Genomic DNA, 13,333 nt, shown 5'->3' with positions numbered 1-13,333 from the left:
TCATCATTTGAAAATTAATGCAATCTTTCTTTTGTTTGGGGGGGGGGGGTTGTTTTTTGGAAACACTCAAAGAGCGAGCCGCGGTGTGACAGGCGACAAGATGGAGAGAAAAGACGGTGATGGGGACACGTGAAAAAGAGACAGAAAAACAGGTGATATGTGAGAAAGGAGGGAAAAACAGGGGGGATACTTTGTATTTTGTGGAACCCCCCCCCCTTCCTTTTCCCCTCCTTCCGAGCCAGAATGACATGCAATTACGTCTGGGCCTGCCCCGAGTCAGAGGTCACTCAAATTACTCCATCATTTAGCGGCAGCGTGGAGATGAGAGAGAGAGAGAGAGACCACCCCACCCCCCCACATCCTCACAACCCCCGCCACCACATCAAATATCATGAAATCATTAGTGTAATAAGCATGGAAATCTGTTTGCAGATTATCAAACCCCCGCCTCCCTTTCTCCCTCCTTTATCTGCACAGAATCTCTCTCTTGGCTGTTTTCACCTCTTTATCCATACAATCATATTAGAGAGGGAGAAAGACAGACAGAGACGAGAAATACAAAGAAAGAGAAAGTGATACAACGAGAGATAAAGAGAAAGCATTTAACGACATAATTAAAAACGCTAAATAAATAAAAGAAGCAATAATATATCATTCTGAGCCGTGAACTCCCATTAACTTTTTGTATTTCACACTAAGACGGCTCAAAGTCGACTCACTGCAGTATTCAGAGAGGCCGGGTTTGTCACATTCTTGGTGTGTGAGTGAGTTGTTCTGACTCCAGCTGCTGTTGCCGATCTGTCAGTAAGCCAACATGCTATTTGCCTCCGTAAACTCTTCAACTCGCCAAGGGACACCGGGGCGACATCAGCCGTCCCTGAGGAGAGCCATGAGTACAGCAGTCTGGTGACCCCTCGTTCTACTCCACCTTCTCCAGATAACACTTTATTGTGATGCAGAGCTCCTCTGAAGGAATACATTTTGGATGATGTACAACACTTTAACAATATATTTTTTGTAGTATATAATTTCTTTACTGAACAAGTAAAATGTTACTTTCCCTATTACTATGACATCAAGTTAAGCTATTTTAATAATAATTAACTGTCTTGAGGATACGTTTAAAAGCTGTTTAAGCATCAATGTTTTTAACGATTGACAAACCTAGTGCCAAAATCACACAGAAATGAAATTAACAATTTATCCGACAGCAGATTCAACAAAGAGCCAGAAACAGTCATTCAGCTGATTGAGTAAAACTATAGGTAAGAGACCCAGCAGGGGAAATTATGGATAACTGCACTGGTAAGACTTAAGGGATCAATTTAAGCCATGAATGATGCATACAGGCATACATACACTTCAAGGCTGTTACAAAATACCTCTATTACTTTATTCGATATAAGAAAAATGAATTATGCATACTGAACTGGCAATACATCGACTGCACTTAATTCTGGGAACTATAGCATTTTCCTTTAAAAAAAATGTTTACAAGTGGTTAAATATGTGCCTAAATTACAACCTGAAATGTACACTTGCGAAACCATATTTTATTTTGTTTTTAAAAAAGGGCCTTTTATGACCTATTAACACATAACCCAAATTCTCCTATGACTTCACATGTCATGTCAGCTTTCTGTGAATCGTGACCTAAACTCAACCTGGAGTGACCTGTGAACCAGCTGTTTCTGCTCTACACTAACATATGCTATTTAAATACCCATCCCAGGACCTCTCTCTTTCCCTGGCTTGTTCTGCCTCTCTTCTTCTATGCTTCCCCGGGCAGTGTGTGTGGTAGAACGATGGGTACAGCTGCTGATTGAGCCAGTAATCCTGATGAGGCGGATTCTTCATGTATTGATTGAGCTGCTGGCTTTCTTCTACTTCGCTTTGAGAAGCTGTGCATCTGGACTGATTAGCTGCTGTCGGCCACCTCTTTCACTATCGCTCCATTTCTCCCAGAGCAAAGACTAGTCCAATGTGTGTGTGTGTTTGCGTTTGTACAAAAGCAGAAACTAACGCAGAGCACTGGGAGCAATTAACTTCAGTCTTTTTCTCTGAATCGCTACTGATCGTGTTCAGTCAATCTGCTGGAATACGAAAACAAAACAAACATGAACAATAAAACAAACCTCAGACCACATACATCTTAATTGCCCACCTAATTACGGCACCAGTCATTCACTCAAACTGTTAAGTTAACAGGAGGAGGCATTGTTAGTATTCATCATGGAAAATCAAGCGCCAGAATTATTTGAATAGAAGCTGGAAGATGTTACAGATATTGTTTTTGTCATGTGTAAACAACGGAACCGTTTTCAGAGAATTTCAAATTAGTAACATTCATATTGGGAAGGAAATTGTTTCTAAAAAACAATTCAGGTCCAAGGGAGCTGCTTGAAAGGATAATATGACTTGAGCTTTGCAACACCATGATAAGTGTCAATATGGTTGATGCCCTAATCTTAAAAGCAATACATCAACAGAAAGTCATAAATGCCTGTTTAGAAACCTACAGGGATGTATGTGTGAGGTATGGGTGGGAACAGCATTTGGAACAGCCTCCTCAGAGGGAGACGAGCTCCATTATTTACTGTTTTCTGTCCCGAATCATAATCAGAGTCTTACACTACCCAGGCAGCCGACTACTGGGGTGCAATCTCCCCATAAGCATAAACACACCCATAAATTCAAACACTCAGTATTCAGGTATTCAAATACCCAAAGACTTATATAAATGCACTGGTAAACATACCAACGTGTGTTTGTGTGTGTCTCTGTGTGTGTACATGAAATGTTGAACTCTGAGCTGATCCCGATAGAGGTATTAGGAATTGGATGCAAAATTCTGATCTTAAAAAGGTCCACTTTATAATAATTACACAAAGAATGACTCAACTCAACCCTGCCAATAAAAAAATTAAAGTACAATATTTACCCATATTCAATACAAATCCCAGACAGGACCTGACACGACACTTCTGCTCTGACGGCGTACCCCTCATGTCCAAATGTAAATTAGTTCACATTCCACTTCCCTTTAACAGGAAGTCTCTTCTCAACATGAGGCCCACACTACCTAATGTTTGCCAAGATGTAACTGCCAATACACATATTGATTAATGCTGTTTATGCATGTAATCCTCTCTTGAATAATTCACAACCCCTTTTATGGAGTACCACATCAATCTCACCTCCAGACATCACCAAAGCCAAACTAGACCATTACTATATCGTGCACTATATTTAATGTCTGTCATTTTATTTAAGTGTCTGAACTCTGAGTGAGAAATCTATGCACCATATAGTGCCCTCAAAAATCCCCACAGTGGGACAAAGAAGTAGGGAGCGGCATCTTAGTAAAGGAGGCAGGCACTGGTCCAGACAGTGGCCTGTTTGTCGAATATATATTTTAACTTCAACACAATTATTAAGATAAATACTTACTAACTGTATGATAGTACGTGTCATAGTAGCATTTATTCACTTTAGGAGCAATTAAGGGCAGTTTTGATGTGAACAGGGTGTAAAATACAGGCTAATTTCCACCACTCTGAAGTCTATTCCCACATCAATCTGAGTTTTTTTTATTTCAGTCAATAATTACATTAACGAACACTCCCTGAGCTTGATGACGTCGAAATCGTAGGTCAACTTTGTCTGATCCGCACTCATGTGGAGAGTTACTGAGGACTCTTTGAATTTTGGGGTCAGTCATATGTGTGGCATATTCAGGGTCATTTGTGTAGCTCGTGGTGGGGCTGGGGGGGGGGGGGGGGGTCATTTGCGTAGCTCGTGGTGGGGCGGGGGTTCATTTGCGTAAGGTGCTGGGAGCTGCAGGTTTAGTATGCAGGGAGGAAAGGGAGGGAGGGCATGTGACATCCACAGAGATCCGGGACCCTCGCTGACCCCTGTCTATAATTCATCCCCTGGAATATGGGGCACGTCAGACCTCGCTTCCTTCCCACCCAAAAAGAGGAGAGAGAACCTTTTCACTTTGTTGCACGGCACTCTGACCCCGTATTAAAGAGGGTAGCAAGAGAAACGCTGGAAACGTTGGCTATTAAATTTTCAGTGCTGTCCCGAGAGAGTGTTTCCAGCAGGCCCTCGATTCATGGACGGGAGAAGAGTGAGGAAAGGACCCGTACTGACGGAGAAGTACAGAGAGCCTGAAAGGTAGAAAGTACTTTCATACATCAATGTGCAAACAGGGATGCATACTTGCAAAAAAACCTGCAAATATCCACAACTAAATTCAGAAATGAGGGTGGATAACCTGTGTCTGGTCGATGTGTGTGTTTGGAAAAAATTTGGGATAGATGAAACGTTAAGAAAAATATGGACCAGGCCCTAGGGGGGAAAACTACCCTCCCTCTACCCTTGTTTTCAATGTTTTCTCTGTCCTTCCCTCCCCTGCCTGTTAGCTGCAGGTATTCAGCTCCAATTCCAGAGATTTCATTAGGAATGCAGATATCAAAGTATGTGTCCCTCTGTGTGTGTGTGTCTCTGTGTGTGTGTGTGTGTGTGTGTGTGTGTGTGTGTGTGTGTGTGTGTGTGTGTGTGTGTGTGTGTGTGTGTGTGTGTGTGTGTGTGTGTGTGTGTGTGTGTGTGTGTGTGTGTGTGTGTGTGTGTGTGTGTGTGTGTGTGTGTGTGTGTGTGTAGGGAAGGGGTGATAAAAAGGGGGTATGTTGTTTGGAACTTACCAGATGTTCTAATCTTGCTTTGATGTTAGCAGCCTCCCTGTAACACAACAACACATTTCCCCAAATGTAAGTAAAGTGAGGACACAAAACATAGTTTAACGATAGTCGTTTTTTTTGCAAACAATCACACATCCGCTGAAAAATACACATAATATGAATACAATTATTTCTATTACAAATTAATATCCGATTTTTTTCTCAATCAATTGAACTAAATATCAGCAATGCCAAAAAGAAAAATGCCTTACACAAGTTTACAGAGCCTGAGATGGTGAGGTGTCTGGCCGTCCAGAATTATTAAGTTTAATTTTTATAGATTGAGAAATACTGAATATTTTTGATATATTGTATTTATGTTCAGTTATGTGCAGGAGTGGAGTGGTGTTCCAAGAAATTGATCTTGATAAGTTCTCTAATTAGAATAATTCTAATTGTTGCCTTTTCATACTGAAGTGCTGTGTGCGTTTGTGTCCACACCGGGCAGAGGTTGGCCAACATTTCTGCCTCACTGTTGGCAGTCAATATAATAATTTCAAAGTACAGAGAAAAAACCTTATTATCAGTGAATTAATAAAAAAAATTGCGTATGATTACCAGAGTAGCTAAGCAGAATGGCGAGCTGAGGAGGTGAAAGAGGGGGGGGGGGGGACAGTCGGTTTTAAAAAGAGCAAATTGGCAGTAAATAATAGATGCGATTTTGGCACATTTCAAATTTGCAGCAGTGAAAATCAACAGATCAAGAGAACACAAACAGCCCCGTCCCCGATCCCAGCACCCCCATCCAACTCTGGCCCCCATTACTGACAACTCCACCCCAGCCATGGCGATCCACTGTGTGTGTGTGTTTGTGTCTGTGTGCTGAGAGGGAGAAAGGCTTATCGACAGGCTTCAGTTGCTAATGCAGCCGGCAGCATCAGAGTGTAAATCTACACCATCTCTAAAATTACATACTGTCTAATCCATCCTGCCCCCCCCCCCCTTCCTCCATCCGTCCATCCATCAGGCCAGGTCCCAAACCCAGTAGGACCACAAAACTTGGGCCACATCATCAACATTTCCAAACAACGGTATAAAGGAAAGACTGAAATGCTATTATCAAAAGTAAGAAACAACCAGAGAAGAAGTCGTGAAGAAAGGATGCTTGTTTACTCTGAGCTCTGTCAGTGAGCCACATGCAGACAAGTCAACCACTTAAGGCAAACTTCATCTAGCCGTAATTACATTACATTCTGACAAACACCCCGCCACATTCATTATACATGACGGGCGCCCGGCAACCAGAGAGCAAGACATTTGTTACCGTGGTGACAGTGTGTGTAATCCGCTAATGAAGCGCAATTAGTGAGAAACAATCTAACACAGGGGAGACACCGCGCTCGATCCTGCCTCTTTCACTCCTTTCCCTCCGCTTTTTCCCCCCTGTTTACGTTTGTATACTGTAACTGTTTGTTTTTCCCCCGTTTTTTAAATGTTTTGATCCAACCTTTATTAAGCTCTTCACTTGGATTTAATATAGCACTTTGTCATCTGTTGTCTTGACTGTATCAAGGGCAAACTGTCCAGCGCAGTGCGCACTGGGGCCAAAGGGATGGCTCTATCCATTAGATGCACAAAGCTGACACACACACACACACACACACACACACACACACACACACACACACACACACACACACACACACACACACACACACACACACACACACACACACACACACACACACACACACACACACACACACACACACACACACACACACACACACACACACACACACACACACACACACACACACACACACACACACACACACACACACACACACACACACACACACACACACACACACACACACACCATTTTACATCCTCATCTCTCTTTTCAAAACATCATATAATCTGCTGAGGTCTTCAGGGATAAAGCCTCCCTTTTCTTCTTATCTCCCTCCCTCCCTCCGCTCTCTGTGCCTTCAACGCAGAGACAGCATCGATTTCTGAATTACGCCACAATATTAAATAATTAATATACTTGCCATGATTGATGTTTTGCATTAGGCCAATATTAGGTTATCAATCAAAATCCACTTGGTTTAATGTAATACTATTGAAAATGTGTCAGTGCCTGTTCATCCAATTTGTAGTGGAGGCAAGCCAGATAGTAATGGTGGTGTAGCACAAGGCCTCAGAGACACTGTGGCCTGCTTACTACAACCATAGGAGCACATTATAGCCCTGGCACACGGTGGGAGGGAGGGAAGGAGGGAAGGAGTGATGGGGGATGAAGAGAGATGAAGTGTAGACATGGATAGACAGGAATAAAGCAGAACGACAGTAATTTTTGATATCATATGACAGGCTTGGCATGCTGAGAAGGCGTGGAAGTCATTTCATATATTTTAGTTTGCTTTCAATTAAGGACTCAGGTCTTAATTCCCTGTCTCATAAATATTTTATATTGCTGGGAAATGATTTCCTTTAAATAACTGTTATTTTTATAGTTTCTCGCCAAAAATTAAACTTGATAAGATTGAAGATATTACTATTAATGTACCTTTTCTCAGTACATATGAATGAATGCTTTATGTAAATCAATATAACCTCGCTCCTGTTACGTTAGCTGATAGCTCAGTTATTTACTGCACGACTGTGTTACTCATCATAGGCTTACAGCTAGCTATAGGCTAGTTAACTAGCTCTCCTCCTGACAATGTCAACATAGAGTTGTCACTATGTAGCATTTTAAGGGAATCACCAACGGACTCCAACAGGAAGGCATTTATCTCGAACCCTGATAATACTACTGGCTACTGTACGTGTGGTATTATACTCAAACAGAGCCGTCACATTTTTGTGGGGGGCGGGGGCTCCCGCAACATCTTGCAAGAAACAGCGTCTGAGGGCTTCTTAACATTTAACAAACTATGAATGTGTCATACCCACTTAACGGGAATAAACTCAGCTACCTGACGATATGACCCATTTTGACCGAAACAAAACACAAGTCTAACGTCGAGCCTCTGAATTAGCACTAAGCAAAAGAGTGCTAACGCACTTAGCACATAACTCATGGTAGAAATATGTTATACTTCATCGGATCTGCACAAACTATATATGATATGAAAGCTGAGATTCCACGGATTCCAATGGTATAAGTATCATCACTGTGAGACCAAAAGTCGCGGCAGCGAAAACCAGCAAAGACAACACACAACTTCACTTTACGGAGCCAAAACGGCAAATACGTCTTACCTTTGATGTTTTCTGATCAAAAGTTGTGTTCAAGGGCATTAAAACGCATATAAACGCTGCTGAAGGTTAATCCAATTGTGTCACTTTGAAATGATTACTGATAATCCATCATCATATTTATGTCAATAAACTGAGTTTTCATAGAGTGTATGCGAGCTGTAACCCAGCTTCCGGTTTTGGGCATGCTGGCTGCGCATCACTCTCATTCACCAATGGTAATGTTTAAATGGTTTAGGAACCCCCCCTCGATTATATTGGCTATAATGGTTAAAAAGAGGTGTCAATCATCAAAATCGACCAATGGGTTCCAGAGATATGGCAAATACACCCAAATGAGTGTTTTTTTTTTCTAAACCTCTCTTAAAAAGGTAAAATGTCACTTGTTTTGCATCAATCTTGATACAGGGTACTTATCATATGTTATATTTTGGATTCCTAAAGCTTTTAGTCTACTATCCCATCATTCAAGGGTGGTTTTCACTATAAGTAAGTTTTTTGGACGGAAACTATAATTTTCAATCTAAATTTACTTTAAAATAAAAACATCTATATTGATTCTGACTCTTCTACATCCAACTCACAGGTGTATCATTGCTTTGAGAAAAAAGATTATTAATTTACCCCTTTTAGAAGTGAAGACATTTGTTGGGCATGTCATTTTCGAGCCTGAAGGCTCAGGGCTTAACAGGTTAAACTGTGGCATCAACTGGCATTACCGGATGTCGCAATTCGATAAAACAAAACGAAAAATGTATTCAGTTCAACTGAAACATGCATGAATGAACAATAATACAAATCTATGGGACCTTCGTTCATGTGCATCTAAAAGCTGATGGCTAAAGTTAAATGGCTCTCCTTCGATTATTTAATTCACAATGTAGCAATATCTGGAATAAAAAGGACCCCAGACACTTCAAAAGTGAGTTTGTTGTTAGTTTTAATCCTGATCTACCTACAGTACTGTATTAAACTTACTATTTTCACATTTTCAGAATTTTGATATTAGCTTGTTATTGAAGCATCAGCTCTCTTAGCGTCTCTAAACGCTTTGTGCTTTACCTTCTATTGTTTAATCCTCATAAAAAAGCTTGTTTGGTGAACAATGATCTACCTGGAATGTATGATTCGGCAAACTTCACCAAAATTATTTACTAAGTATGGTCAACCTTGGCAAACAAAAAAAGAGAGGCAGCCTGCACAGTAAATATTGTTTGCTCTGAAAAGTGTAATGACACAATTCTATTGACCTTTAATGCCAAGCTAAATAGACAGCTGTCTGTCATTACATTCTGCATTTAAAGTGGACCTATCATGCTATATTTGAATAATATATTGTAGGGCCATACCTATATAAAACATGTCTGCAAGTTTTTTTTTTCAAAATGCCAAACAGATCATGCATTTTAGCCATGCCTCATTTCGCTCTATTTGCTCTTTTTTAGCCCTGTTTTTAGCCCTGTTTTTGCAAGGGCTGAATCTGTGAGAAGTCTTCTTCACTGCTTTTGTGGCAGACTACAGCGCCACCTACATGCATGGCATATGTACTACAGCGTCTCCAGCACTTTCGAACGGCAATGGCCGTGGCTGTCTCCTCCTGATAGGTGGAGAGTTGCCCATCTAGGCGGAGCTCCTCGTTTCTGACGTCAGAGATATTTCAAATCTGGATCAGATCCGTTGCAGCCCCGTTTTTAGAGATTTGGGTATGGAGGAAAAGAGAGAGGGTTGTGTTTTCTGACACTTGGTGAGTTCCCTGACACACCGGCGGGGACACATATTCATGTATAAAAGGCGTACAAAAGTGCATTGTGCATGATACTGTAGGTCCCCTTTAACATGACAAACATCTTTAAAAAGGTAGGAACGTTGCATCACTTCATTATTAGGGAATTTCCAGTACTTTGTGTGCCGTGTATCTCTCTTTCCCTTCAAGTAGCCACAAGCCAGAAAGACAGAGAGCCTGACAAAGAATGGCAAGTGGGAGAGGGGGGGGGGGGGGGGGGGGGGGGGGGGGTCGGAGACAGAGAGTAATGTACTGTTGTTCCAGGAAATGGTAATTAGTTATCTGAGGTCAATTAAGTAAAACTAGACAAACAAGTGTGAGTGTTAAACTGAGCTCTGGCAAGGTCAATATAACCAATTTAACATGGTCACTGGATCCATCACACTGTCTGCACTTTCCTGCTTTCTCATTCCAGCTCTTTCTTTTCTCCCTTCCCTCTCCTTATTTAATCCTCTTCTTTAATCGCATACTTTTTCCTCTCATTCTATCACTCACTACATGTTCTGCTTCACTGTGTCCAAACTCTTTTCTGTCTCTTGCACGCTAAAGAAGATCTTTAAGCTGTTGCCTCATCTTACCTCATCTCCTTCTCTGTGTCTCTCCTCACCTGTCATTTTGCCCTCTACCAATCACCCGCCTGCCTCTCCCTACCTCACCCCACCCATCACCCTCCAAAACCCCTGCGCTCCTGCTAGCAGACAATTAATTACAGCGCCAGCCCCAGATGAGTTGTCATTGGTGGTCAAGTTTCTAATAATTGCATTAGAGCTACAGGTTTTTAGAAGATGCCCTCCACTTCTTCCCCTCACCCCCCTCTCCTTTTCTTCCTCGCTTTAATTGAACCCACCTCCTCTCCCCCCCCTCGACAAGGGGGAGATAAATATCTTCAGTCAGTCAATGGAGGCGACAGAGGGACTTAAAATGCAGAGGCAGTCATTTGATTTCCAGCTAACAGAGCTGCCCATTAGCCCGGCTCTCATCAGCCATGCATTACCTCTCAGGCCTGCTGTGCTGAGTGTGGGAGCTTTAACCCTTTCTCCCTCCACCACTGGACAGGTTTACCACGTAATATAAAGGTTTGCTCTCCTCCTCTGGTCACATTAAGCCCTCTAACCGTCTCTTTTATGTGACAATGTCATTTTACTCACATTTGCAGTGTAGGGGGGAATAAGTCCAGGCTTACTGTTACAGGATTTGTATTTTGAAAAGTATTTATTTTTGTATTATTATATTTTTTATTATATCATAACGTAGTACTTTTTTTTAAACATATGTAACATTAAGCTGTCTGTGGCTCTTTCCTGCTGTAACGATGCAAATGTCCCCTTAGTGGGACTAATAAAGGTATTCTGATTCTTACTGGCCAATGTTTCCCTTTGTGGTATTGCCCTTTTTATGCATCTTAGTTTTATATAAATGTGGTAAAAATCCTCCCAATTTATGCATTTAGGAAAGTATTTGTGTTGGTGGACAATTTTAACACAATTCCTTGAAAAACACAAAAGATATTCAGTTTAGGAAATGTCTGGCATTATTGCTTGAAAATTCTATTAAATAGATTAATAAAATAGTTATATTACCTTGTTTGGTTGAATCCTAAAATGCCTAGAACTGTTTGTTCGCATTATAAAATCATTATTATTTATTAAAAAAATCTGAAATTGTCTTTAATTTGAATTAGTATAGTTCCAAATTTAGGCTGTGTTGGACCCCATAACTGTGTAATGGGCAATGATTTTAAAGAATTGACCATGTTTAAGGAACTTCTCAGGTTTATCTTTTCTTAAAGTGTCCTTATCTCTTTTCTCTCTTACACACCTTCGCTGCTGAAATAACATTTTGGCCTACAGCAGTCTCTCTGCCTGATATCACGCAGAGATAGTGAGCAAAGGGGAAGACAGGACACTAAAGCTGTGAAAGAGACATCATTCATAAGAGTGTGTGTGTGTGTGTGTGTGTGTGTGTGTGTGTGTGTGTGTGTGTGTGTGTGTGTGTGTGTGTTGTGCACCCCATTTTCCATAGTTGAATGGCTTGTCAAGCGTGTCATTGAGCATTCATATGTTGTTTGACTGCTGATAGAATGGCAGGCATATTTATTAAAGAGTCAACGTGATGGGGACACCAGTGGAAGCACACTCACACACAATGCACTAATACACAGTCCACATCAGTGACATCTGCCTGTTTAACTAATAGGAGGCAAAAGCTTGATATTGAGCTGCCGAGACACACACACCCACACACACACACACACACACACACACCCACCCCCCCCCCACACACACACACACCCACACCCACACACACACACACACACACACACACACACACACACACACACACACACACACACACACACACACACACACACACACACACACACACACACACACACACACACACAGCTTTCCCCCAGGCCTGATTGCCATCTCCATAGCTCCTTTTTAACAGGGCTGCCAATTGAAATTGAAATTGTATTCTTGTGTGTGTACTATCAGAGCAACCTCTCAGGGTTTCGTACAGCTAAGAGGAGGGCTTTTGACACACACACACACACACACACACACACACACACACACACACACACACACACACACACACACACACACACACACACACACACACACACACACACACACACACACACACACACACACACACACACACACACACACACACACACACACACACACACACACACACACACACACACACACACACAAGCAAGCTGTACCACCCTTCCCAAAGGAGGGGGCTCAACTTTAGCATAATCCCAAAATGGTGGAAAAAAAGAAAACCAGTCCATTAAAAAAGGGGCTAACCAATTCAGCACTTTATGTTGCTCTGATGGGTGGTTTAAGTGCAGTCAATAAAAAAGTCAGAAAAGGAGGAATAAGAAAGTGAGAAGCCGATTTATGGCTGGCCCATCTCTCACTCACACACACACACACACACACACACCCCCCCCCCACACACACACCCACCCCCCACACACACACACACACACACACACACACACACACACACACACACACACACACACACACACACACACACACACACACACACACACACACACACACACACACACACACACACACACACACACACACACACACACACACACACGTTTACATGGGGTCCGTCTTACACCGTGTCATGAACAAAGCATATAGGACAGAGGGTAGAAACACTTGTGGAGCTTGAATTTAAGGAAGTATATATATTTTTAAATGTTGCCAGATTTGTTTCACTTGAATTGACGACCAGAGGGCATCTTGTAATTACTTAACATCATTATCACGAAACATGTGTATTGTCACTCTGCTGTAGAGGTAAAAAGATATAAAATTATATTTATTACCATTTTTATGGCTGCAATTTAAGCAGCACCCGCCAACTAAACACAACCTGTTTATTGTACACAAACAATTTGAAGTGATTTAATCTGGTGCCACTTTAACAGAAATGTGACCATGTCAGCAATAATACATCTAGGCTATTTTAAGACCTGGCTTGTTGAACAAGGAGGAAATTAAGAGCATAATTGACATTATAAAGAAGGGAAGGGCAGAAGGGGCCAATTATGGAGATGAGA

At 41.7% G+C, this 13,333-nt stretch overlaps 1 protein-coding gene across 4 annotated transcripts in view; it reads right to left on the bottom strand.

Annotated features, from left to right (window-relative positions):
- rsrc1 (arginine/serine-rich coiled-coil 1) overlaps nucleotides 1-13,333 on the bottom strand; it is a 116,671-nt gene that overhangs the window by 66,452 nt on the left and 36,886 nt on the right. For all 4 annotated transcript variants that reach the window (XM_034096668.1, XM_034096670.1, XM_034096672.1 and 1 more), the window contains exon 5: nucleotides 4,707-4,743. In XM_034096668.1, coding sequence (XP_033952559.1) covers nucleotides 4,707-4,743 — 37 coding nt within the window. The remainder of the gene's footprint in view (nucleotides 1-4,706; nucleotides 4,744-13,333) is intronic.

The sequence above is a fragment of the Pseudochaenichthys georgianus genome, chromosome 13 (assembly GCF_902827115.2).
Source record: "Pseudochaenichthys georgianus chromosome 13, fPseGeo1.2, whole genome shotgun sequence".
Taxonomy (NCBI): domain Eukaryota; kingdom Metazoa; phylum Chordata; class Actinopteri; order Perciformes; family Channichthyidae; genus Pseudochaenichthys; species Pseudochaenichthys georgianus.
This window is presented reverse-complemented; position numbering and strand designations above follow the sequence as displayed.